Source organism: Lynx canadensis, chromosome B4, assembly GCF_007474595.2.
Source record: "Lynx canadensis isolate LIC74 chromosome B4, mLynCan4.pri.v2, whole genome shotgun sequence".
Taxonomy (NCBI): Eukaryota; Metazoa; Chordata; class Mammalia; order Carnivora; family Felidae; genus Lynx; species Lynx canadensis.
The window spans coordinates 34,896,400-34,923,176 of record NC_044309.1 but is presented as its reverse complement, the minus strand read 5'-3'; the positions used below and the strand labels follow the sequence as shown (position 1 = coordinate 34,923,176).

The window sequence follows — 26,777 nt, the reverse complement described above, 5'->3', positions numbered from 1 at the left end:
GCCCCTCCCCCGCTCTCAGGCGCGCTCGCTCTCTCTCAAACATAAACATTTAGAAAAATGGGTGAGAGGATGCAGAATTTTCCAAGATTCTTTCAGAAATGAACAAGTAAAGGGACGCCTGGTTAAGCATCCAGGGCTCTTGGTTTCAGCTCAGATCACGTTCTCCCAGTTGCTGAAATCAAGCCCCAGGACAGCTTGGAGCATTCAGCCTGCTTGGGATTCTCTCTCTCCATCCCTCCCCCCCCCCCTCTCTCTCTCTCTCAAAATAAATAATCATTAAAAAGAAAAAAACGGGTAAAGATGTTCGGAGAGCAGGATGCTTGAGGCCTAATTGAGCAGCAGTCTGTTGGGGGTGCGGGGCTAACAGAGATAATCGCCAGGGGTCCTCAGCAGCAGAAAAGGATGGCGGCTGCTTCAGACAATGAAAAATCCACCGACCCAGACTTGGGAGCTCCAGTCCGTGGGTGGGAAACACACGGAAAAGCTAAGTGCGTCTAGATTCCGTGGGCTTCAAAGGCCAGGCCAGGCCAGGCGTTTACAGTTGACCAGGAGAGAAATGCGGGGGAGGTGGGTGTAGGGGAAACGCATGAAGGGGATACGAAATGCAGTTTAAGAAAGGCAAATGTGCCGGGAGCGGGTAGGGTGAAATCCGGGAGGCAGAGGCTGGAAGCCACGAGCCGGGTCGGGCAGTGGCAGGAGTCAGGAGAAGGGAGACGCGGCCCAACTTGGATAATCTGGGGAGTCCGGACAGGAAAGCATGCAGTCAGCGCTCCTCCAGAGGACGAGTCATCAGGAGGGAGACTAAGGAGCTGTGGTCGCGATGGCCGTCCTCCAACGGACGGTGGGGTAAGTCTCGGGAAATACGGAAGTCTTCGGCGCTGTGAGCACGCAGAATGGTCCGAAACCGGGTGCCTGCCCCCCAAGAATTCAATCTCCCAGAGTCGACGCCAACTGTGTGGGAAATGACTGCTCCTACTTCCTCCCCCGGAATCCAACTGAGAAATGGGTCGGAGCCGGCAGCGGCAGCCCCTGACTGAGAAAAAGAAAGAACAGAGCCAGACAACTGAGCTGCCAGGGGTGGGAATAGAGGGGAAGGGAGCAAGAAATCGATCGGACTCCTTTGGAGTCTCGAGCTGGGGCCTGACGTCCAGGAACCGAGAAGAAAACGCAGAGAAGACTAACCAGGGGCGCGGGCAACGCGGGAATGAGCTAAGGCCGGGCGCCACGGCTGGCGGGTAAGCGCGGAGATGAAATTTGCGAGCTGGCGGGAGCCGAGAGCTAGGAGAGGCGATGGGCGGGGCGGCGGGAAGCTGGCGCGCAGGAGTCGAGCCCAGGCCCCGGGAGCGCGGGGAGGAGCGCGCACCTGGACGCACGGCCGGAGGAGGACCCAGCGGAGCGCTGGTCGGGCCAGAGCCCCGCCCCTCGGCGGCCCGCCCCCTGGGCGGCTGGAAGCCGGAAGCAGGCGAAGTCGAGCCGACTCGGAGCTTCTCGGCGGAAGGGAAAGCCCAGGGCCGGTCCCTCGCAGCTCCCCAGCCGCCGGGTCGCGAGCTCTCCGCGACAGTGCGGGGCCATGGGGACTCCGCGCCGCGGGCCACCAGTCGTCCCGGGACCCCTGCTGGGACGGCTACTGCTGTCCCTGCTCCTGAGCGGACTGGCCCCGGTTCGCGCCTCCCCGCGGCTCCTGGACTACCCGGCACCGGTCTGCTCCCAGCAGGTGAGACCCCGACGCGCCCCGAGGTTACTGGGACGTGGGTGAGGGACAGAGGCGGTGGTAGCGGACGAGGTGCCCCAGGCCGGGCCGGCGGGAAGTCTAGGCTGGGGGTCTCGGAGCGGGCGCGCTCCGGAGGACACTCGGATTGGTGGGAGTTGAGGGGTGAACCCGAGAAGAGGGAGTTTGCGGGAGAGAAGTTCGCGCGGTGAGTGTTGTACAACCCGACCCGGCGTCCCGTGTGGGAGGCGCGAGCGCCGCCGCCGCCGCCGCCGGGGCCCCACGGTTCGGGGAAGGAGAGGGAGGCGCGGGGCCTGGGCTGGGCAAGGCCGGTTAGAAAGGGAGGCGGGGGAGCCCTTCGGAGGAGTGGGGACTGGACCCGAGCGGCCTCCAAGCCGTGCGCCCTACAAATCCCCGCGGTGCCGGAGCGGGCCAGGACCCGAGGTCAGGAGACCAGTCCGGACCTCGGGAGCTTCTCTCAAAGAAGCCCCGCCAGCCCCCGGGCAACCTGATTAGGGGGAGGCTCTGAGGAGCTTGGGGGCCCCAACGGATCTCGGCTCCGCTATCCCCAGGAGGGACCCAGAGGTCCTAGAGCCCTGTGCTCGAGGCCGGACAGCCTGCGGCGGCCGAGGGGACGGAGCGGTGGGACGGGGACAGTTGTGCGGAATGCAGCCGGCTGGCTCCGGGCAGCTGGGCAACACCTCCCCAGGGCGAGAAGCCCTAAGGACTGGGGAGAGGATTAAGACATCGCCCTTCCAGCTTCTCCACCACCGCCGCCGCCACCCTCATCCAGTTCGGACCCGTCAAGTAGTACCCCCAATGTGCCCTCGGAAAGTGACACACCCACCCGTCGGGTAGTGGCCTTCTGTGGAGGACCATCTTAAGGGGAAAAAAACAAACAGCAGATCACCTTGCTCACCTCCACAGCTTCTCCCCCCAGAAATGTCTCTTTCCTCCACTTTCTCTCTGGTTTCCTCAGCTCCCTCACCTCCACCACCTCTGACCCAGTATCTGAGTCAGAGGATGTGAAACAACCAAAGATATGTCTCCTTATCTAATGTCATGGAGGATTTGCCAAAAGAGAGTGGAGAGGGAGTGACGATTTAGAAGAATTTTTTTTTATATGAATAATGTTGGGAAATGTCCTTGTGAGTCCCGCTTTTAGGCAAAGTAGGGGACATGTGCTCAGCAGATCCTTCCCACAGACTTGGTATAGAACTGTTGTACCTAGAGAATTCGTGTTCATTTTCTGATGGCCGTTTGCCAGGTGTCTGCAAAATACAAGATACTGTTGCTCTGAACTGAAACTATGAGGAAACACCCCTGGGACCCTAATGTGCAGGGACTCAAATCATTTAGGATGGGGAAGAGGCTTGAAGGTGCTAACTATGGTGCAAGGCAGCCTGTAGCAAGGGCTCCTTGTGCAACCAGGAGTGTACAGAATTCCAGAGGAAAGAAAAACTCTTTCCGGCTGGGATGTTCTTCAGGTCAGATAAGACATTTGGGCGGCCCTGAGGGGTAGTGGGAGCTGTCCAGGTGGTAGACAGAGGCTGAGCCCAGGCCCTTGGGTGAGCAGGATAAACTGTGTGATTGCACCAGAGAATGTGGCAGGAAAGTGAGAGAAGAAGCTAGAAAGGGAGGTAGGGACTCCATCATGGCCTGGTATAAGAGCTAGACTAAGTGTTTGATTTTAATCACTCAGTGGGAAGCTATTGAAAGTCAGGAGCAGGGCTGGAGACAGATACTTACCGGCCAAATTTGTTTGCCATCTCCTGTGTTCTGCCTTCCCTCCATCTTGCCTCTACATAGACACTTGGCTCACAGACCGCTCATCTCCATGAACAAACAGCTTCCCTGCTTCATCAACTAGTCTCTTTAAAAAGAAAGAAACAACACCCTTCAGATTTCTCTGCCTCCACTGGTGTTTGTGGATACAACGCAATATAGTGAGGGTAGGGGACACCACAAAAACTTGGCTTCAGAGCACCTAAATTTACATCCTGATTTCACTTTTAGAATCTCTGCAAGCTTAGGCAACGTAGGTGGCCTGCACCTGGGTTTATTCACTTCCGTAATGAAAGACCTGGATGAACCATCACAAAGTGTGTACCACTTTCCAGAATACAAATGTCTATCCAAAGCCTGGTTGGAGTTCTCGCTCAGTGACTCTCTCCCAACACAGAGTAGAGCCTTCTACATACCTGTTCTGTGCTGCAAGCACAGGACTTGGGGCTTGATAAATATTTGTGGAATTAAAGTTGAATGAATGAATGAATGAATGAATGGATGGTTAGCTCTGCGGGAAAAGCAAGGGTAAACTGACACCAAGCATAGCACTATTTCTGGCTTCCTGGGTTTAGCACCTCAAAACCCAGATGACTCTGAGTTCCCCACAAAAATCAATACTAGAGAAACCATAAGTAATTGCATTTCCCTGGGCAGCCTACTGGTTGGCCCTTCCCCCTGCCTGGGCTTTCTCACAGGTTTGCCATGACTGCTAGCCAAGAGGAAAGCCCTCAAGAAAAGACAGTGACTTGGATTTGGTCAGTATGAGTGTTAACACACGATTTTAGAGACAGGATGTATGTTGTATTACAAATTCTTTTTTTTTTCTTTTTTTTTCTTTTTTTTCCCTGAGCACTTTGTGGTTTTGACTTGTGGTAGAAAAACTGTTAGATTTAACCCTTATCTTCTGGTTGCCAGGCCACTCCTGGCATAAAAAGTTGTGTTCTGTGGATGTTTTTTACGTGGTATAAGCATTCCAGCAGTCAGGGTCACTGCTGGCAGTGGAACCAGCACAGTTAACAGGTTCCTTGACCATCATACCCAGCTCCTCGCTTTGACTGCTCACGGCGAGATTTCCATCTCGGTACTGTGATATCACATAGCAGCCAGCAGCCAAAAGCACATGGCAGTACTGTGCAGGGAAGAGGACACACCAGGTCAGAAGATATGGTCTCTGGGTCAAGCTTCCCTGCTCACCCACTCTGTAGCCCTGGGTCCACTCCACTGCTGTGGACCAATGTTCTTGCCTATAAAAGATCCTCCCCTCACAGGGTCATGTGATAATATGTGAGTGAGTGAGTGAGTGAGTGAGTGAGTGAGTGAGTGAAAGCAACAGACTACATGGGCTGTGGCTTTGGAAGGTACAAGGGCACTAACATTCACCTGTAGCTTTGTGGCAGGCACCCTGCCTGGGGCTAACATGCTAGCTTCATTCCACACTCACAATAACCTGCCAGGCTGCGTGATTACATGCTAGTGGCCAAAGGTCACACCGCTAGTGAGTGCTGTACTGAGAATCAGAGCAGTATGTGGCTTCAGAGCCCACTTTTCTTTACCAGGCACTTGGTAATATTCATTACATGCACACAGTTAAACATAGTGAAATAAATTTCTTCCTTTTAATCTTTACCACTATGGATAGAGAATACTGGCTTACCTGTTGTAGGTGTCCCTTTTTTTTTTTTTCAATGTAGACAGTATAGCAGTGATTAAGAGCATGGATTCTGGGGGTGCCTGGGTAGCTCAGTCAGTTAAATGTCTGACTCTTGGTTCCTGCTCAGGTCGTGATTTCACAGTTTCGTGGGTTCAAGCCCTGCATCAGGCTCTGCGCTGAGTGTGGAGACTGCTTGGGATTCTCTGTCTCCCTCTTTCTGCCCCTCCCCCACTCGTGCTGTCTCAGTCTCTCTCAAAATAAATAAACTTTAAAAAAAAATGAGCAAGGATTCTGGAGCAAAACTACATGGGTTTGAGTGTTAGCTCTATGGGATCTTGGCCCACTTAGCTGACCTCTCTGTGCCTCGTTTTTTTCATCAGTAAAAATGGGACTGAGCCTGGGTGGCTCAGTTGGTTAAGTAGTTAAGCATCCAACTTTTGGTTTCCGCTCAGGTCATGATCTTATAGTTTGTGAGTTCAAGCCCTTCATCAGGCTCTGTGCTGACAGCTTGGGATTCTCTGTCTGCCTCTCTCTCTCTCAAAAATAAATAAATAAACATTTTTTTAAATGGGATAATGGTACTTACTTCATAGGACTATTATAAAGATTAAATGAAATATGTGTATAAAGTGCTTAGCATGATGCCTGGCACAAAAGAAGAACTCAGTAAATGTTAGCTGCTACCAGTACCATCTTCCTCACCAACATTCTTTCTCAGATTTCTGCAGGAGGGCTAACATAATGCCATTCACAAGCAAGTAGCTCATAAATAATATTCTGATCCAACTATCTTTTTTTAAGTGGACATTTGAAGTAAAGAAATTTGGGATGATTTGTTGGAGGAGAATACAACAAGATCTGTCTCAGTAGCATTCAGAGAAGAGCCTGAATGCATTTTTTACATCATTTAAGACATCACACTAAAGGAAATTCTACATGGAAATTAAAAGGAAAAAGTCTGCTATTCCTTCCCCTAAACAAATTAATGTTTTCATCCGTTTATCTCACTGTTTAATCCCTTCTTTTGTTTGGAGTAATGTCCTGAATAAAAGTCTGTCTTTTAATTAATTCTTATCAAGGTAATATGTAGTAATCCTATGCTTGATTTGGCAGCATGTATAATATCATGGTGATCCTTTTAAAATTATACTAAGACCTTTAAAACCAAAAACATCAGATCTCTGTCCCAGCCCTCAGCACTTCCTAAAACTGTTTTCCAGAGATGATCACATATACTTCTTTTAGTTTTTTTGTTTTGTTTTGTTTTGTTTTGTTTTTATTTTAGAGAGAGAGTGCATGTATGCACTTGTGGGAGCACACAAGCACAGGCAGGGGAGGGGCAGAGGGAGAGAGAGAGAAAATCTTAAGCAAACTCCATGCTAGCACAGAACCTTATGTGGGGCTTGATCCCAGGGTCATGAGATCATGACCCAAGTCGAAATGAAGAGTTGGATGTTCAGCTGACTGAGCCCCCCAGGTACCCCTAGTGGTTTTTTTCCTCTGGCATTTGCCTCCACATTTCTAAATGTACTTACACTGTTTTTTCTTGACTTGTCAATTTTAGATATTACCTATTGACTCATAACATAAAAATTTAAATTTCTTATACTTCTGCTCCCACTGCTTTTCCCAGCATCCCCATTGTAGTTACATCACAATCTCAATGAAATCCATGGGGTTTATATAAGTAATATTCACTGCTGAGGCAAATAGGTGCCCTTTGATTATATTTATTTTCTGGTGTAATTTCTTTTCCTCTGTGAGATGATATTTCTTTTAATTCTTTATCTTCCATAATTTTCCATATAACTAGTTTTTTCTATCAGATTTGTCATACACTGTTTTCCCCAAACATCAGATATCCCATCAATTTCATTTCCTCATCCCCCAAAGAACTCCCTCCTGGAACCCCACATTCTCCAGCTTGGACCTGGACTTGCACCACGGCACAACTATCATACTAGATAATCTGTCCTGTTTACAGTTCCCATGTCCTGGACCCTATGATTTCCTTCTCAGAGCTTAACTACCTTATTTTGCTGGAACATATCCTCCTGCAGTTTCCTAAGAAAATGCATAAGGATATGAGGGAAATATATACACATACATGCCCTCACACTTTTTTGATTAATTTGGCTGGGTATAAAAATCATGGATTAAAGATCATTTTCCCTTAGAATTTTGAAGGCATTGATTTGTTGCCTTCTGGCAAACAGTACAGATGCTAAGAAAGCCAATGCCTTCCTGACTGTATGGTACCTATTTTTTCCCCCCTCTGGAAACACTTAGGATCTTCTTTTTTATTCCTGCTATTCCAAAAGTTTCATGAAGTGGGGCCTTGGTCTGGGCCTTTTTTTCAGGCCATTCAATGAATGTTTTTAATTTGGAAATATGTATCCTTTAGTTCTGGAGTGGATTTTTTTGATTTTAATTTTTTCCCCTCTGTTTCCAGTATAACAGTCTTTGGGAAATCCAGTTAATCATACTTTGATTTTCTGAATTGATTCCTAAATATTCACATATTTTCTCTGATTTCTGATTGTGCTTATTCTACTTTCAGAGAAATTTCCTGAATTTTGTAGCTCAACTCTTCTATGGAGTTTTTTATTTCCAAGGTTCATTTTTATTCCCAGCTTGCTCATTTTACCACAGTATCCTGTCCTTGTCCATGTCCTCTCTTATCTCTTTGAAAGTATTATAATTCTGTTAGTTTTAATTTTATTCTGTTCCTACCATTGTCTTATTCCCTTCAAGAGTATTTTTTTTAATTTGTATGTTTTGATCTATTTCTCATACAGGAAACCCTTCTTAAGTATCTGATACTCTTTGGCTGTCTGAGAATATTTTAAGAATGAGGTCCTAATCATGATGAGCACTGAGTAACGTTTGGAAGTGTTGAGTCATGATATTGTACATCTGAAACTAATATAACACTGTATGTTAACTATACTGGAATTAAAATGAAAAACTTAATTAAAAAAAATTTTTTTAAACAATGAGGTCCTAAAAAGCTGATTACATACTCTGTGTAGATAGGGCTTATTGGTCATCAGACTTTAATATAGTGGGTCAGGCTAATGATGAACTTGCCCTGTCTATCAGTGGACTCTTTAATGTCAGCATCTGGAGGTCCTTTCCCAGGGGTTGGCTGCCAGCATTCTGAAATCAGAGCAGGGAAAAAGAGGCTGAAGTTCCCAACATTCTCTATGTAGACCTTCACTTTACCACACCCCCTTCAGTTCCTTTGTTTATACTACCTCCCCAGATACCTGATACCTTTAAGACCTGGTTCTTTAAAAGATCTGTTGAGCCATTGGCTTCTTTCTTGTCTCATTCCCTTCTGCAGCAAGGAACTCAGATGCAAGTTCCTCCACTTGGCCTGAGCCAGTCGTCTACTCCTCCTTCCTCTTTGGCTTTTAAAAATGTATTCACCTCTTTTGTCCACTGGTGTTTCCTCTTTGTCCTTGAAAATTTATAAAATTTTCCCTTTCCTAGAATTTTCATATGGTTCAGGGAAGGGGAAAAGATATATGTACATGATCAACATGCCACAACCTCTAATGGAATTTATTTTTCTATATTTCTATTTTCTATATTTCACTTATATGCACATTTTTTCTTCTGTTTAAATCTTTTCCCCTTTATCTTCCCTCTCTCCATCTCTTCTGCTTCCATCCCTTTACAGTAGCCAATGTGTTAACAGCCTGCTATATATTTGTCCACATATTTTCATATGCTCATACAATCATATTCAAACACATGTAAATATATGGGAAGGGTTTTTTCATCACTTGTTTCTATAGAAAATTGGGTCATATGATAAAAAGTTCTTTGCAACTTATTCTTCTCACTCATCAACACATCTTAGCCATCACTCCAGGTCAGTAGATTTCTATGTAACTAATTCTCTTTAGTATTTACATAATATTCCATAGTGGAGAGCAGTCTATCCAACCATTTGTCTTGATGGATAGTGAGATTTAAACTAGATCTCACATTATTCAGCCATTCCCTATTGATGGGCATTCAATACCACAGAACAAAAGGATAAGTTACCCAATTTTTAAAGATAGCACAAAGATAATTCTAAAACTTGATAAATTAGGGGCACCTGGGTGGCTCAGTCAGTTAAGCATCTGACTCTTGATTTCAGCTATGCCCTGGTCCTAGGAGTTTCCGGTGGACGGAGAAATGAGCTTGTGCTTGGGAGGTAATCTCCTCACCAGCCAGGAAACAGAGTGACACTAGAGTAAGCAGACAGCTAGTAGATTTTGTTGAATATGTGAGGAGAGCCTAGCAGGGTTTTGATGGCCCTGGGTAATGATAACTCATCACCAGGAGCTGGACAGGCTACAGAAAATCTGGACCCCATGGGCTCATGAACTGGTGTCCCAGATGCCCAGGTATGGATGAAATGGTGTGCTTGAAGTCAATCCTGGAGCATGCTCAAGTATATCATCCCTGTATCCACTTTATGAGTGAACCCTGGTGGCACAGCATCTTACCCCTCCCATCTTTTAGCCCTGTCTCTCTGCTCTTTTTTTTTTTTTAAGTTTATTTATTTTGAGAGGGAGAGATAGTGCATGTGCCAGCACAAGCAGGGGCTGGGTAGGGGGAGGTGGGCAGAGAGAGAGAGAGAGAGAGAGAATCCCAGGCAGGCTCTGCATAGAGCCTGATGCAGTGCTCAGACTCAGGAACCCATGAGATCCTGACCTGAGCCAAAATCAAGAGTCCAACGCTTAACTAACTGAGCCACCTAGGTGCTCTCTGCTCCCTTTACAGAAAAAGGTGGGTGCTGACCCCAACACCCTATTTACACACATATACCAAATTTCGGTGTTGTCCCGAAAATCAAAAATCGTATTTCTGATCTGCTTCGACATCCAACTTTCTGTCCCACAAGCCATGATTGGTCCGTTTTGCCAGTTTAGATAACTAGAAACAACTGCGCCTGAGTTCTTCCTTTGCTCCACTGCCAAATCTGAATACATGGAGATCACCGTAATAATAATAGCTTCCATTTTTTGAGTGCTTACTATATGCCAAGCTCCAAGGAAGGGCAGCCAGTAATTAAGGAGCAACTATTATGTGCCCAACACTGGACAAATATTGTCTCATTTAGCAGGCAATGACATAGTTCGCTGGGCACTACAGCCAACAAAATTCCTCATAACGATTTTCTTAGGGCTTCTAGTAAGCTGCCTGTTTAACAGTCCAGGAGCACTGTATTACTTTATTTAATTGCATCATTAATACACAAATACATCTGCTGTTTGAAATTTTTTGTAATGGAGATATATTAGAAGTGGAAAGTAAGGGGCTTCCTTAAACCTACACCACCATCACCACCAGCCCACCCCCTGCCCCATGATCTTTATATTTGTGTCATTTGATTTTCAACAATGCTGTGAAGTTAGTGTTATGGGTATTCTGATTTTACAGTTGAAGAAATCAAGGCCTGGCAATGTTTGATATCTTGCCTAAAGTCACTTAGCTGGTAAGTGGTGGGAAGGTGGCTGAGCTCCAGGGATGTGTGTGTGTCTTCCAAAGTAGAGTCAGCTGGCCAAACTCAAGCCCAGTAATCACATCTCCTATTGTTTGTAATTGGAGCTTCTAAATTCGGCTCCCCAGAGCTCCTCTGGGTTAGAGAGTTAACACAGATTGCCAAGTGGGAAGCGACATAAGGTAATATCTGTACTTAGGTCTTCTGATCTATAAAACAGGGCAGAGGGCAATACTTAATCATATGTGTATGAGGGTTAGTGAAATAATATATCTAAGTCACCTAGAACAGGATCTGGCACCTAAAGGAGCTTGCAGAGACTTGGTGAATTTTCCATAACTGATCCTGTAACGAGGGATATAGTTTCTGTTCCCTCCTCTTACAGCACTGTTATCCAGATGGGAGATGGGAAGTTGCTGGGTATTTAGAGGCCTCTTCAGCAGGGTGCCCCAAGAGAACCCTCTCAGTGTCTTTTAAAATTGGGAAGTTCCTGGCTGTTACCAGTTACTCAGAAAATGCCCTTTCTGTTTTGCCAGCCACTGTACCCACTGCCATCCTGTTTCTCCTATCCAAGGATAGGAGTGCAGGATAAGAGAAGTGTGAGGAGAATATGGTTCCCTGCCCCAAGAGTGACCTGAAGTGGGAGTGGGTGGCTGTGTACATTTTATCCTTGAGAAGGAGCCAAGGGAAGCATGGGGAACCTGGCTGGTGAACTACCATTCTTTCACAGCTGTAATTACCTCCTTCTTTTTTTCCACAGGGGCTAAACTGCGTAGTCAAGAATAGTAAGTCATCTGTTTTTGTTAGTCTTGTCATTGCCTTGTTAATAAAATGCTAACCCCATGCTGATCTCCGACAAGAGTGCTGCCAGTCCGCTTTGTTTTGGGATAAGGGTTACAGCCCTCAGCAGGAGGTGCCCTTGGGAATCCAGGATGTGTGTACCTGTGCTTCCTGTCAAGAATATCCATTATGGGGGCGCCTGGGTGGCGCAGTCGGTTAAGCGTCCGACTTCAGCCAGGTCACGATCTCGCGGTCCGGGAGTTCGAGCCCCGCGTCGGGCTCTGGGCTGATGGCTCAGAGCCTGGAGCTTGTTTCCGATTCTGTGTCTCCCTCTCTCTCTGCCCCTCCCCCGTTCATGCTCTGTCTCTCTCTGTCCCAAAAATAAATAAACGTTGAAAAAAAAAATTTAAAAAAAAAAAAAAAAAAAAAAAAAGAATATCCATTATGCAAAAGTCCAAAAGTGAGAATCAGAATTGTCATTTGGGTTTTGAAAATATTATCTGGGGTGCTGCCCTGGTGTATCTATAATACGATTTGATTTTCCAGAGCTTGTCACTGTCAGGTGAGAGACATCTGTGGTGTTGGTCCTGTTTTGTGTTTTATTTCAAGAAGGAGGCACATACTTCAAGTGTCTGTGCTAATTAGAGACCCCTGGCATATAAAATGAATCAACTTTTATCACTACCCCATCCTTCCTGTACTCCCATTTCACTGCTTTATCTCAAAACCAAGTTTCATGCTTTGTCTTCTCTCTTAACATGCCCTTTAGACTTCAGAGATTTGCAGCGACCCAGACAAGCTGGAAAGGGGTGGGGGCAGTGTGGTGAAGCCAAGAACCCAGCTAAGGGTCGCAGGCCCCTGAGCGTTTAAGATCTAGCTCTTTGGAGCCACTGCTGGCGCATCTTGCCTGCATGCCTCATTCTTTTGCAGTTTCTTCAGGTTCTTGCAGAACATGGAGGTCTCTAATTTTTGCGTTTTCTGGCTCCAGGTACCTGCCTGGATGACAGCTGGATCCACCTTCGAAATCTGACCCCTTCATCCCCAAAGGATGTCCAGGTCCACCTGGACTTTGTCCAGACCCAGCATGGAGACCTACTGCCTGTAGCTGGCATCAGATGGACCCTGCAGACAGATGGTGAGTAGGCATGTCAGATTCTGCCTGGGAGATTCTACCTACCTCCAGGTGAATCCACAGACTAGACCATACGGCTCTCCCACCAGACTCAGAATTGGGTTCCCAGTCCTATGCTCAGACATGAGGGCCCAGATTTCATGCTGAAAGGCTCTATCATTTCATGCAATACATGAATACTTCTTCAGCATTTTAGATATTAACCAATGATGGTATCTTCTCAACCCACCATCCTTCCTTCAGCCTAAAATCCTTATCACCCTGGAAAAGGAAGTCAAATGGTTAATTCTCTGACTGCAGTACCAAATATTTATTGGAAAATGGTAACACATTTGCCAGCCTGCTTTTCCTCTTAATTTAGGGGCTGGCTTTTTTTTTTTTTTTTTTGTAATCTCTGCTATACCCAACATGGGGCTCAAACTCACAACCCCAACCAAGATCAACAGTCACATGCTCTTCTGACTGAGCCAGCCAGCTGCTCCTAGGAGTTGGCATTTTTTAAAACAACACCCTTCCCCCAAAAAACCTTCTCCAGGGATAGAGAGTTGTATGACAGAACAAGAGCCAGCCCCACATTTGTGACCAGGGCCTGGGGGAGGTTATCCTCTTTATAAGTCTCCAGCCTCTGGTGCCTGCCCCAGCCTATCCAAGGATTGGGACAGCCATGTGTGACACCCGTGCCATGTTGCCAACATCCCAGCCACAAATTTGCACAGCCTTTGCCTCTAGCCCAGTATAAAGTTTCATTTGTCCTTGCCCAGCTGGGAGGTAAGTGTCAGCAAGGCAGGAGGCTAACTCAGGCCCAAGAGCGAGCAAAAAGTAACAGGAAGTGGAGGGTTAGGTACAATGTGCAGATTTTCTTTTAAGAGTGAGTAATCATAACAGATGGGGAAGCACCACACCCCGCGGTTTGTGTTTGTTGATCTACATCTGTTTGTCTCCTCTCCTCCCTCTGGCCTGCAGCCAGCATCCTCTACCTGGAGGGTGCAGAGTTGTCTGTCCTGCAGCTGAACACCAATGAACGTTTGTGTGTCAAGTTTGAGTTTCTGACCAGACTGAAGCATCATCATAAGCGGGTAAGTGTCCGGCTCCAGAGTGGATTGTGTTCCTCTGGTGACAGTGAGGAACAGAACATGTTTCCGAAGACTTCCCAGACATACCCACCTGGCTTTTGCTTCCAACTGTAACTAGATGTTCATTGTAAAGAGAGTTGAATGGGAAGGACTTCCACGGCCCCACCTCCTGCTCTCTTTCTTTGTAACCAGATTAACCTGGGGCCTGCCTCCAGGAAGAAACAGCTTTGCCCAGCCTAGAGAACCACTGTGGCTGGGGCACAAGCCAGTGAGTTCTGCAGTGGTTTCCGTTTATTTGGCTGCTCACTGCCCGATGGTAAAATATTCATTCTCATTTAGTTTGCTTAAAGTATGGTCCTTGGCGGCATCCGCATGACCTGGGAACCAGTCAGAAATGCAGAATCTAGGGCCCCACTCCAGTCTTCCAGAATCAAACTGTAAGGGCGGGGCCCAGCAATCGGTGTTGAACAAGCCTGCCCAGTGATTCTGGTGTAAGCTCCAGTGTGCAAACTGCTGGTTGAAATCTGCAAAAGTACCTGTTTGCAGATCCCCCACAACCACAAGCAGCCAAGACAGATCCCTTCTCCTGTATGTAATTAGGACCCTCAAACTTGACTGCCAGGTGGATGGTGAGGACCACGTGCCTAGATCAAGTTAGAAGCAAACCGCCCCCCCCCCCCACCAACCTCTGTCCACCACCAGGATAGTTAGAATGAGAGGTGGAATCAATGCACATCATCTGCACCATCCAGAAAAAAAATATCTGCACACCTTCTGTTACCTGTACAACAAAGGTGCCTACAGATGCAGACTCAGTGGGGATCTGTAACCCTCCCTGTGCACTTTCCTGCTCCAGAACATTCTCAAGAGATCCCTGGTTTTCCCTTAAGGAGGAAGAGTCATTTAACAAATGGTGTTTAGCTGCCTCTTGGTTTTTTTGTTTTTTGTTTTTTCACATATTGAATGATTCCATTCATATGAAAAGCCCAAAATAGGCAAAGGCATAGAACTGCCTCTTGTGTGCTAACTCTCCCAATAGCCCCAAGTCCTCTGGCTCGGCTCCCTGGCTCCCTTACGCTGTAGTTCTGGAGTTTGAGAGGGCTCACGATGGAGGAGGACTATTTTGGCTTTCCCCAGATTCTCTGGCATATGACACTACAGTCTACTGATGAGGGGCCAGACTTTTTTAAAATAGGCAGCAAAGACCAGAGGAAACAAAGAACAAAGAAATGCCTCCCTCTGATTTGGGATCTTGCTTTGGTGGTTGTTTTCTTCTCCCATTTCACTGATCTTTTGAGGGCGGGTGGGCTTGGAGTTCTTTCAGTGAGAAGTGTGTATGTGACCTTTCCAACCTCCCCTTCCTCCCTCTTTTCAGTGGCATTTTACCTTCAGCCACTTTGTGGTAGAACCTGGCCAGGAGTATGAGGTGACTGTTCACCACCTGCCCAAACCCATCCCTGATGGTGACCCAAACCACCAGTCCAGGAACTTTCCCGTACCTGGTAAGAGCGCCCTCCCAAGCCATTCCTTTCACCACTCAGCTCTTGGAGAAGAAACCAGCAGGTGGCTCAGACATCAGCCTCCCTGCTAAGCTGGACTGTGACTGCCATTACAGCATGTGATACCTACAGAATAAACAGATGCCACAGTTGGGGAGCTCCTGCCCAACTCCCCAACTCCTTCCCCCTAAAGGGTCAGAAGGACAAGCCACTCTTGAGAGAGTTTTAACTCCTGCTTCTAGTCTGGTTCCAGCTCTCGTCACCTTGCTCTGCACCTTTTTCTTTTTCATTCCCCACTTGTCCCCACCTGATTCTTCACTTTTTACCCCACATCCTACCTGTATTTATCCACCACCATCCCATGTGTGATACCGTCTCCTCTTCCCCCACTAATCCATCCTGCCTAAGAAGACTGCTGGGTTTATCTTCTAAACCTTTAATGTGTGTGCACCATCTATTTCTCTGTCGTCCCCAGAATCTCAGCCACAACCTACAACATTTCTCATTGTTCAAAGCCAACTACATATGGAAACCCAGCCCCCTTGAGGACAGGGTCTGGGGCTTGCTCGGGGTCTGCGCAATCTCCAGAACCACACAGTGCCTTGCATATAGTAGGTCATCAGGAAGTGCTTGTTAAGGATGATGACAGTCTTCTCCATTCCTAGAGCACTCCACATGGGCACATGCACACACACACATACACACACACGATCTGCTTACCCTGCTTTATTTTTCTTCATGTTACCCATCACTCCCTGACATACTATCACCATATATTTGTGATGTTACATTATGCTGTTTGTTTTCATTGGTTTTTTCTACTGGAATGTGCTCTCCAGAGGGCAGGGACTCTATATTATTCACCACTGTCTAAAACAGTGCCTGGCACAGATTGGGTGCTCAGTAAGTGCTTGTCAAATGTGTGAATCCCCCCAGTCCCCTCGCTTGTTCCTGCAGTAGACTCAGTGACTGTCAGTCTACAGCAATTCATACCTATCACATGTCTTCTTAAACCAAAGTGAAAATGATACAGTCAATGCCATTGGGGAAGGGAGGTTAGGAAGATGTTTCTGAAGCAGTGGTCCTCAAGGCAATCCCTGGGCCAGTGGCATCATCAAATTACCTGGGAGCTTGTTAGAAGTACAAATTTTCAGGACCCACCCCAGACCTGACTAAATCAGAAACTACCCATGATGATGCACAGGAAAATTCGAGAAACACTGCTGTGGAGGAACAAAATGTTTCTGCCCCTCTCAAGAGTCAGAGGCAACCCACAGAGAAAGCTGGAGGTGGGAGGAGGATCCGGAGTGGGCTGAGATTCTTGGGTCACTCAGAGCAAGCTCAGGAGGAGTACAGTTGAGTCTGGAAGGTTCCCTGAGAGAGGAAGGAGGAGACAACCAGGTCAGCCCCCAGTTCTGTGGGACCTCTGGCTAATGGCAGCAGTGCTGTCTGGGAACTGGCTTTGAAGGGCCCATCTTTGAAGCCTTCCCAGAAGGAAACAGGTTGTATCCCTGGTGTCGGGTGTCTGGAAGAGCAAACTTTCTAAGGCAGAGGCTTAGTTGTTTCACCTTTTTCTGGGTTGATAGGCTGCGAAGACCCCAGGATGAAGATGATCACACCATGCGTGGGCTCAGGTAACCACACCTGGCGGTCTTGCTGGGGGAGCTTTGCCCAGGAGCATACACACGCACGCATGCCCTCCCCTCACTCCCAGCCTGTGTCTGCGCCCTGACCAGGCAGCCTATGGGACCCCAACATCACCGTGGAGACCCTGGAGGCCCACCAGCTGTGGGTGAGCTTCACCCTGTGGAATGAATCTACCCATTACCAGATCCTGCTGACAAGTTTTCCACACACGGAGAACCACAGCTGCTTCCAGCACACACTGATGGTGCCCGAGGTAATGTTTCCACTGTCCTGACCCCTCCAGTGTAGTACCATGCTGCCTCCCTCAGCCTCAAGTCTCCCTCCACTGTCAGGATAGAACCTTTGCCAGAAGCCCAGCGCTCATTACCATGCTTAGTCAACCCCAATCCTGCGCATCTGTTTTTTTTCTTTCCTTCTGGTACGTGGTTGACGTAGAATCAGTTCTGTGGTTGATCTTTCCTTTGTCTCTTATAGTTGATTCTGCAGTTGATAGAAATGTCATTGATCTCTGCCCTGCTCACCTCCCCCGTCCTTTTAGTTCTTCCTTCCCCACAGTGTCCTCTGTTCTTTTTGTTGTTGTTGTTGTTTTCCACCTATTCCAAAAAGGATCTGAATATTTTTAAATGTGGGTATTAAGACAAAGGGGAAATAAAGATGAGGAAGTAAGATGGAACCAGGGTGCAGTTACTACTGAAAATGTGTGTCAGGCCGTTGGTTATGAACACAGATTGTCCCCACGATGCCAGCAGCCAAAACAAAGAGAAATTCCAGTTACTTAGATGTGTTCACGAATTAACAATGAACCAGTTGCCCTAGGGAAACATAGCCTTTCCTGGAACAGAAACCCAAGAAGCATTTGTGTGTGTGGCCTTCCTATGGGGCACAGTGGACAGCGATGCCAGCGTTCTCAGCAGCCACCTGCAGCACTTTCTCACCCGTCCTCTCCTCTCCCTACAGCCTGCGTACCAGGACTCCCGCCAGCGGTCCAATGTCACGCTCACCCTGTCAGATTCTAATTGGTGCTGCCGCCACCGAGTACAGGTGAGTGAGTGTAGTGTGCACAGGTGTGGGAGCACATGCACAGGTAGCACTCCTAGAAGGGCAGACTAGGAAAGGAGGGCAGCTCAGGGACTCGTGCTCTCTCTGAGGACCTGGCACCGTGCCCCACTGGGCCTCCCTGCCTGGTGAGACATCATGTCCACCTTCCCCAGCCCTTTCTCCCAGATTCACCTGGCCGGGCTTCTTTGGCCCCTGTAGCTGATGGGCGATCTGTCCGACAGCACAGGGAGGTCCTGGAGCAACCAGCCAGGTGTGTGTCCTCAAATAGCCTGCTGGCGAGAAAGCATTAGTAGAGGACCCCAAGTCTCCCCAGCATCTCAGGATCCCTCTCTCTGTTCTCACAGATCCAGCCCTTCTTCAGTAGCTGTCTAAACGACTGCCTCAGACACTCCATAACTGTACCCTGCCCGGAAATTCCAGATCCTCCAGGTAGGAAGTTTATGGCTGCTCTGGGGCATTTTAGGGGGTGAGTGTGAATGAAGTCAACACCTTGAGCTGAACCCTGACCTGGTTCTAAGGGTGGGGGCAGAGTTTAATTTTACTTAGAGTTACTCAGGCCTGCAATGCGGGGCTCTAAAGACACTCCTGGGTTGGACTCCTGACTGCCTTTCATTAGCTATGTAGCCGTGGGCAAAATACTTAACCTTTCTGATCTTCAACTTTTGAGACTGAAAAAAACAGGAATTGTTACTGTCAGAGAGTTACAGTTATGGACCATGTACTGAATGAAGTGTTTTACCATGTCCACTTTCAGTCCTCACAAATTGTGACTCTTCATACTGTGAAGCAGAAGGTCCTTTCCGCAGGTTCATAGATGAGGAAACAGAGGCACAGAGATGTTCAGTAACTTGTCCAAGATCACACACCAAGGAAGTGGCGGAGCTTCGGCTTCTGGCCCGAGGGCCAGAAGCTTGGCAGCCTGTTCCCTCCCCCTGCACCGCTGCCAACTTCCCACTCATAAGCCACCCACCCCCTAGCATGTGGCTACAGCCAAATGCAGACCAGAAAGCAGCAGACATTGCATTGGCCTGGAGGAGAACCTAGCCTCCCGGTTGAGAGTTGGGTCATCTCTTAATAGACCGACAACTTGGGTGTTCCATGTGGATGTTTTCACTCAGTTTACTGGGCATTTGGAGTGCTAGTGCAGGGCCGAGGTCACTGCCAGGCCCTCAGTGGGGGCAGTGATGGTTCTTGTGGTCACTGCTAATAACTAAGAATACTGTTTTCCCTTTGTTCTCACTGCAGTCTCAATCGCAGGTAAGCCCCACTCTCCTTCCCGTAGCGCTGTAGGAGTCCGCAGGGGCCATTCCCCAGGGGCCACGTGAGACGTCCCTGACTGAGCCTTGGATGGAGCCAGGCAGACAAGGCTGAACCAAGAGGCCAGCCCAGGGGTGGAGATCATCACCGTGTCATGGTGCAGGCCAGAGTGGACAGCCCAGGGGCTGGGCCCGGGGGCTGGGGGAGCTTAGGGCTGGCATAGCAGACCCCCTCTGCTACATCACTCATGCTGTTCTGCTTACCACAGACTATATACCCCTGTGGGTGTACGGGTTCATCACGGGCATCTCCATCCTGCTGGTGGGTTCCGTCATCCTGCTGATCATCTGCATGACCTGGAGGCTACCCAGTAAGGGGCAGGGGCTGTGGGGGTGGGTCATGGGGTTTTCCCCTCTGTTCCTCTCTTTATTCCTATGTCCCCTTCTTTCTGCTGCAGTCTCTGTAAGGCTGTACTAGGAGGGCACCCTTCAACCCCAGCCTGAAGAACAGAACTTGCCTCTTTTAGGCCACACCAAGCTCAGTTGTCAAGAACTCAGCCTGCAGGAAGGCTGCCCTGGGCTCAAATACCAGCTCCACCACTTATTACCTGGGCAAATTACTTAATTCTCTGAGCCTCAGGTTCCTCTTTTATAAAGTGGAATTTATAAAGATACCCACATTGTAAAACAAATATAAGGATGACATGAAATAATGTTTATATATGAATTCTTAGCATAGAGCCTGGCACATATTTGCTCAACATATGTTAGCTATAATTATATTTATTGCTACTAAAATTAATACCATTAAAACAAACTGGATGGAAGGAGCTAGGGTAGAATTTCCCTGCATCAGACATGATCAGCCAAGCAGGTGGGAGAACCTGAATGACTCCATCCTGCAGCCCCCAGACTTGTACATCCTAGGTCAGGGAGAATGGTGAAGGGGCAGCATGGTATGAAAAGAAGGCTCTGGGTAGACCCAGAACGTACAGGTGTGGGTCCCAGCTCTGCCTCCCTGCTTTGCAGGCATAGGCAAATTGCTTAACAAACCCTAGATTTGATCTTCTCTTCTGTAAAATGGGATAACACCTCCCCCTCAGGGGTGTGTGAGGATTGAATGATCTGGCCAAGTTCTGAGCAGGAGAGAACAAGGGCCTTTAGCCTAGGGGCTCAGCCTTTCCCTGCCACCCCACCCCCCACCCCCTCCGCATTGGGCCCGGGCCCTTCCTTCAGTAGTCTGGGAGCTGTTTCCACACATTCAAGTCTCGTCAGGAGTAGGTTTTATTAATTATTATTTATTGTGTGATGGGAAGAACACCAGACCAGGCACTGGAAGACCCAGTGAGAGAGCTCTTCTCCACAGGATTGTTGGGAGGGTCAAATAAGTTAACATCTCTGCAAACACTTTATAAACTGTAAAGCTCCCTACAGACACCAGAGAGGCTTTTGCTTCATTTCTGTTGTTGCACTTCTGACCTTTTACTGAAGTGCCCCACGCCACACTGACACGAAAGGACACACGAAGAAGAAGACATGAAGGAAAGTTCACTCATTTGACTATCTTCTGGTAGTTCTGGGAAAGGGCCCAAAAGGTAGGGATTGAAATGAAGGTTCTGCATGTCTTCCTTGGCCATCGGGGGTTCTGTTCACCCTGCCATGTCACTGGGGAGCCGACTCCTGCACCACAGCTTCCCTCTTTGTAGCTCAGGGGGAACAGTTGCTTAAGAATGTTGTTTCTCTTCCTCACCTCAAAAATACTAGGAGGAAATGTTGTAAACCGGCCTGGTGGGGGCTACTTCTGGAGATGTGTTGTAAGCCTCTGGCAAGGACACTTCTGAGGAAGAGGCTTTCCCTGCAGTGGGGTGTTTCTCAGAAGCAGCCCAGCTGTGGAGAGGAGAGGAACCAGGGCTACAATGAGGGATGTGGGTGGAACTCCCAGTCACCACTCTGAGGGTCCCTGCTGGGTCAGTGCTGCCAAGTGCTTGTGACCCCTGCTGACTATGTTCAGTGTGCCAGACACTTCACATATACAGTCTCATTTAATCTGTGCCACACAGACCCATTTTACAGAGGAAGAAACTGAGTTTCTGAGGCATGGGTAACTTTCCCAGATCTCACAGCTGTTCGTGGCTGACCTGGGATTCACACCTGAGGGACTCCACATAGCACGGGGTCCTGCAAAGGCCCTGAAGCATCTAATAACTGCCCTCCCTTATCATTTGCTCTGTGTCAGGGGTGTGACAGCATGCCATCAGGTGCCCTTGTGAATTGGTCCCTATTTCTCTTCCAAGAGAGCTGCTCCAGTGTATTTTTGTTTCTTTCAGGGTCTCATGAAAAATACGGGAATGACACCAAATGTACAGGTCAGTATTTCCTGGTGTGGGTGGCCTCTGTTTGGTGTGTTTTGCTGTCAAAGGCTTGATGGAGGGTTCTCTTGAGAGACATGGGTGGGTTGCCTTCTGCATTTTAACTCCTGAGCTCCTTCAGGAGACCTCCCCGTAAGAGGACCTGCTTCCTAGTACCACCACACAGAGGGGACCTCAAATAGCAAAGCTAAGATAACATTTTTTAAATCACTTGGACAAAGAAGGAAGGGAAGGGACCATCTTTTATAAAAAGAGGTCCTACCTATAACAGGTATTTGTATTCCATAGGCAGGCCTTTGTGTCTCTTTTTCTTTTTAAAGTATCGGCTAAAGGCCAGATAGGAATCTTGAGAAAGAAATTCACTGTCCCAGAAGGGGTCAAATTGTGATTCTTTTCAGGCAGCCAAAATGGGCGAAATAGCAACATTGGCTTATTCAGAGACCTCAGTTGCATTACTTCGGCTAGGGAGCCAATCTCTTCCTGGTCTAGGGTACTCCTGGCCTGACCCATTAGGAGTTCTGCCCCTGGCCTGTGGTTTGAGGATCATTGCAGATGCACACCTGAACCTGTGGGCCTGGTTTTCCTTGTTTCCCTCAGATGTCCTGCCCAAGAGCAGCCTGACGCCCCCACCCCTGAAGCCCAGGAAGGTCTGGATCGTCTACTCAGCTGACCACCCCCTCTACGTGGATGTGGTCCTAAAGTTCGCCCAGTTCCTGCTCACCGTCTGTGGCACCGAAGTGGCCCTCGACCTGCTGCAGGAGCAGGTCATCTCAGAGGTGGGGATCATGACCTGGGTGGGCCGCCAGAAGCAGGAAATGGTAGAGACCAACTCCAAGATCATCATCCTGTGCTCACGAGGCACCCGCGCCAAGTGGCAGGCCATCCTCGGCTGGGAGGAGCCTGCTGTCCAGCTTCGGTGTGACTGCTGGAAGCCTGGGGGTGACCTCTTCACAGCGGCCATGAACATGATCCTGCCAGACTTTAAGAAGCCAGCCTGCTTCGGCACCTACATTGTCTGCTACTTCCGTGACATCAGCAGTGAGAGTGATATTCCTGACCTCTTCAACATCACTCCCAGGTACCCACTCATGGACAAATTTGAGGAAGTTTACTTCCGAATCCAGGACCTGGAGATGTTTGAACCCGGCCGGATGCACCGCGTTGGGGAGCTCACGGGTGAGAACTACCTGCGGAGCCCCAGTGGCTGGCTGCTGAAGGAGGCCGTGGAGAGGTTCCGGGAGTGGCAGGCTCAGTGCCCTGACTGGTTCGAGCGCGAGAACCTTCGCTCCGCAGAGGACCAGGACCTCCCATCCCTGGATGAAGAGGTGTTTGAAGAGCCGCTGCTGCCACCAGGAGGAGGGATCATCAAGCAAAAGCCCCTGGTGCAGGAACCTGCCTCCGAGGGCTGCCTGGTGCTCGATCTGCGCGTCTGTGAGGAAGGAAGGGGAATGTCCCGGCTGGAACCTCAAGTTCAGCCCCAGGGAGAGCCGGCAGCCCTGACGCTCCAGACAGAGGTGCTCCCTGTGGAGGAGGCGCCTCCAACTCAGGCAGTACAGCCTGTCCCTCAAGCCACCAGGAGCAGCACAGCCAGCCGCTTGGCCGTGGTAGAGGGAGATGAGGCTTGGCCACTGTTAGAGGGCCACGGCCCTCGGAGGAACAGCATCCTCTTCCCCGTGGACTCAGAGGACCCGCCCCTCTGCAGCACGCCTAGGGCATCGCCCAACCACCTCCCGGAAGACGTGAGGGAACAGCTCGAAGGCCTGATGTTCTCACTCTTCCAACAGAGTCTGGGCTGCCAGGACCAGGAGGGCTGGGAGAGCGCCGCAGCAGCCCTCAAAGACCTGTACGCTCCCTGTGAGGATGGGCAGCGACAGTCAGTGCAGTCCGACCAGGGCTACATCTCCAGGAGCTCCCCGCAGCCCCCTGAAGGACTCCTGGAAATGGAGGAGGAGGGAGAAAAGCAGGACCTGGGGAGGTCGGCCAAGCAGCTCTCGCCTGAGGACCTAGAGAGCCTGAGAAGCCTCCAGCGGCAACTTTTCTTCCAAGAGCTTCAGAAGAACTCTGGCTGGGACGGTGTGGAGCCTGAGATGCCATAGGGCCTCCTTAGACCCCAAGTGTAGGGAGAAGGGTGCGTGTATGTACACAAGTGTGCACATGAGTGTCTGTATGTATACATATGTCCGTGTGTGAAATGTTTGCCTTTGAAGTGTTAACCTCTTGATCCCTGGGCATCCCCCTTAATTTTCTTTCTCTGACCCTCTGGTCATGATGTCTCTTCCCCACAAGAATCCACAGCCCATTCCCAGGAGCTAGTGACAAAGTGTCCTTGAGTCTCCACCATTCATTCATTCGTTAATTCTTTCATTCATTCAGCATTTATCTTGCACCTCTTATGTGCCAGGCATCTGAGATACAAAGGTAAATTGCAGGAGATACTGGCCCCGGCCACGGAGGGGCTTAACATCTAGTGAGAGCAACAGATTAGCAAACAGGATGGTCATGAGCGAAGTAAGGCCATTGTAGAGGTCTTCCCAGGGCTATGAAAATACAAAGAAGGGAAACCTGGGCCAAGACACTGTGGTTGCAGAAGGCAGCAGGTGGGGTGAGGGCTGGAGCAGTAAGAGAAGTGGTGGAGAGGCAGCTAGAGCCCCAGTTGGAGAAGGCATGTGGGCCAGGCTGGGGTTTGGGACATCAGCCCTGTGGCCTGGGATTCCTTTGATATGGGAAGCTGCTGCTCTGCAGAGAAGGAGGCTGAGGACCAGACATACCTGAAAGCCACCTCAGCTCAGTTTTGAAAAGAGACAGGATGGAAATGTGTGGTGTGAAACCTAACAGCATTCAACGGGGAGAAAAGTCTGAAATCCTGAGCCCCTGTTTTGGCACTCAGTCAAAGACAGGGTCTTTAGGGACTGCGTGAGCGGGCCTCTGGGCAGCAGCCCCCCATCCGCACACCTCTTGCCCCCCGTGAGCACAGGAAGCACCAGAGCTGGGCGCCCAAGACTGAGTATGAGATACGGACTTCACATCAGGGTGGGCAGAGAGGGGCAGGGCAGGAGTTAGAGGGCTGGCAGAAGCAGGCCTCTTTGAGGAGAGAGGAAAGTGTACCACTCTGTCTTTAAAAGTCTGAGTTGGTTCAAAGAGGAGAGATGCTAAGGCCCAGTGTTTGAAGAAGTGTTTCCTGAAAGTGCCTCCTTTGGAGAAACTGAAGGCTTTGTCCCTCTGGGGTCCTGGCAAGCACACTGGGATGCCATCTGCCCCTGGAATGGAGTCACAGCTCCAAGCTTCAGTGAAGGGGTGAGGATTCTGGCACGTAATGGGAAACCAAGTATCACAGGTTACCTGTGTGTATGCCACACCCATGCATATGTGTGCACAAAAGGAAGATTATCAATAAAAGAATGAATAAATGTGTTAACTCTGGTTAGAATTCTGGGTAGTTACTTTGAGTTCCATGTTACTATGGGTCAAGAGTTCCTAGCTGTAGAGTCCTTTCCAGTGGTGCGATTTCACCTCATAGTGGCAGCGGCATCAGGCCTAAGTCCCAGACAGAGTGTGGCCCGTACACAGCCTGACAGCAGGACCAGGTAAGGTGTCTGTGCTCCTCCAGAATACTTACATTGATACCTAATCCCCAGCGTGACGGTTGTGGAGGGACAGGTGATGAGGTCACGTGGATGGAGCCCCAGACTTCCTCCCTTCTGCCACGTGAGGGCACAGCAAGATGGTTTGTGAACCAGGAAGCATGCTCTCACCAGACACCCAATCTGCCAGCTCCTTGATCTTGGACTTGCCAGCCTCTAGAACTGTGAGAAATAAATTTCTGCATTTATAAGCAGCCCAGCCTATGGTGTTCTGTTAAAGCAGCCCTAACAGACTAAGAGAGAAGGGAGAAAAGGAACTGAGTTCTCCCAGCTGCCAGCCTCTCAGGCTCCATCTCTCCTCCAATAAGCTGGGTCCAGATGCCTACCAGCCTGTGGTGTTTCCCCAGCTTCTAGGAAGCATTAAATGTGCAGAGTGTGGAATACCACCGTGGGCTCTTCCTTGCTGGAGCCAGGGCTCTCTGTGGTGGCAGAATGGCCCTAGCCAGTGTAGTGCTGGTGCCCAGAAGACATTCCCATTTGAATTGCATTCCCCACAAACCTTGAATTCTAGCTCTGCTGGCCTCTGAGGCTAAAATGTCCTCAATTAGCATTGTTCACTAAGTCCTGTTTATCTCCAGGGCTGCTGCTTTTCTTCCTAACAGCTTTGTTGAGATACGATGCACATAACATACCATTCACAGCTGCCCCCATGCAGTTCAATGGCTTTTAAGAGTTCAGACTTCAGCAACCATCAGCATAATCAAGTTTAGAACATTTTTCTTACCCCCAAAAGAAATCGAAATCTAGCACTCCTTAATCCTCACCCCAACCTCCCTAAATTCCTCATCCCTCTATAGATTTCTCCATTTTGGACATAACATGTAAGTGGAATCATGAAGTCCCCAGGCTTCACCCTTTCTTTAATGTTCTTCCCTGGCTCCTCCCCTGTTCCCTGCCCTACCCTAAAGCCCAGTCTCATACTGGTCTTTCCAGCATAAATGCTGGAAATTCTGTCAACCTGTGGTGTCTGCTGTCAGCCAAATGCCAAGAGCTTCAAGAGCATGTATAAATAAAGCCATGCCTTTCTTTTCATACTATTCTGAAACATGGCTAATAAAATCCTACTTCACCCAGAAACACCATTCCAAGAACAGATGTCCTCCAAGCTGTGACTTTCCTACCACTCAGGCCCTCTCCTAAATAGAGTGCAAAAGTGGCTCAAGTGGGTGGGAGGACCCACAGTCAATATACGACCGAAGCCTGCAGTGGAGTAGCTGTGACTGGTGTCCGGCCCAAGTCTGCATGCTTGCACCAGGCCAGCTTCCAACTTCCAAGTAGACTTGCCTGCTGTCTTGTTCCTAGTTTAAAAAAAAAAAAAAAAAAGAGGCAGTAGGGATGATTAAATGGTGATGTAGACATTGTTCAATACAGTGCTTTCCAACTCAGCTTCCAAAACCAGTTTTTCTTTTCTGCTTAGGAAGGACCTCAGAGGTGTCCAGGCTTTCAGGGAGTTGTTAGTCACTTAAACATCCATTCAGCAGTTTGAGCTGGGATCTCTGCATGGCAGGCTATGATGGATTTTACTGATTTTCTGCTTATCTTTGAATATTAAATAAGGCATAAGGGAGAGGAAGATGTACTTACAATGCAGTGGAAAGTTTTAATCCTGTGTCCTTTAGCTTTGCAGTTGGTGCGCTCCCATCCCAAATACACAAGGGCAGTGCCAGGTGC

The 26,777-nt window shown here is 48.8% G+C and overlaps 2 protein-coding genes across 4 annotated transcripts; one reads left to right on the top strand and one right to left on the bottom strand.

The window, feature by feature from the left end:
* On the bottom strand, positions 1 to 1,572 carry LOC115518091. Its single transcript, XM_032593764.1, has 3 exons — positions 1,550 to 1,572; positions 1,183 to 1,445; positions 1 to 1,033 (listed from the first exon to the last, which is right to left on the bottom strand). Exons 1-3 carry the CDS (start codon positions 1,570 to 1,572, stop codon positions 495 to 497), a joined length of 825 nt encoding a protein of 274 aa, XP_032449655.1. The 3' UTR covers positions 1 to 494.
* IL17RA (interleukin 17 receptor A) lies at positions 1,476 to 25,300 on the top strand. 3 transcript variants are annotated; one of them, XM_030321337.1, is made up of 13 exons: positions 1,476 to 1,714; positions 11,411 to 11,435; positions 12,419 to 12,565; positions 13,526 to 13,638; positions 15,011 to 15,137; positions 16,721 to 16,768; positions 16,871 to 17,034; positions 17,739 to 17,822; positions 18,185 to 18,269; positions 19,086 to 19,097; positions 19,366 to 19,467; positions 21,424 to 21,462; positions 22,063 to 25,300. In XM_030321337.1, exons 1-13 carry the CDS (start codon positions 1,571 to 1,573, stop codon positions 23,559 to 23,561), a joined length of 2,589 nt encoding a protein of 862 aa, XP_030177197.1. In that variant the 5' UTR covers positions 1,476 to 1,570; the 3' UTR covers positions 23,562 to 25,300. The 3 variants fall into 3 exon arrangements, with proteins under 3 accessions (XP_030177197.1, XP_030177198.1, XP_030177199.2); XM_030321338.1 differs by lacking the exon at positions 19,086 to 19,097; XM_030321339.2 differs by lacking the exons at positions 1,476 to 1,714; positions 11,411 to 11,435; positions 12,419 to 12,565; positions 13,526 to 13,638 and adding an exon at positions 13,739 to 13,951.
* The last annotated feature ends 1,477 nt before the right edge of the window (positions 25,301 to 26,777 follow it).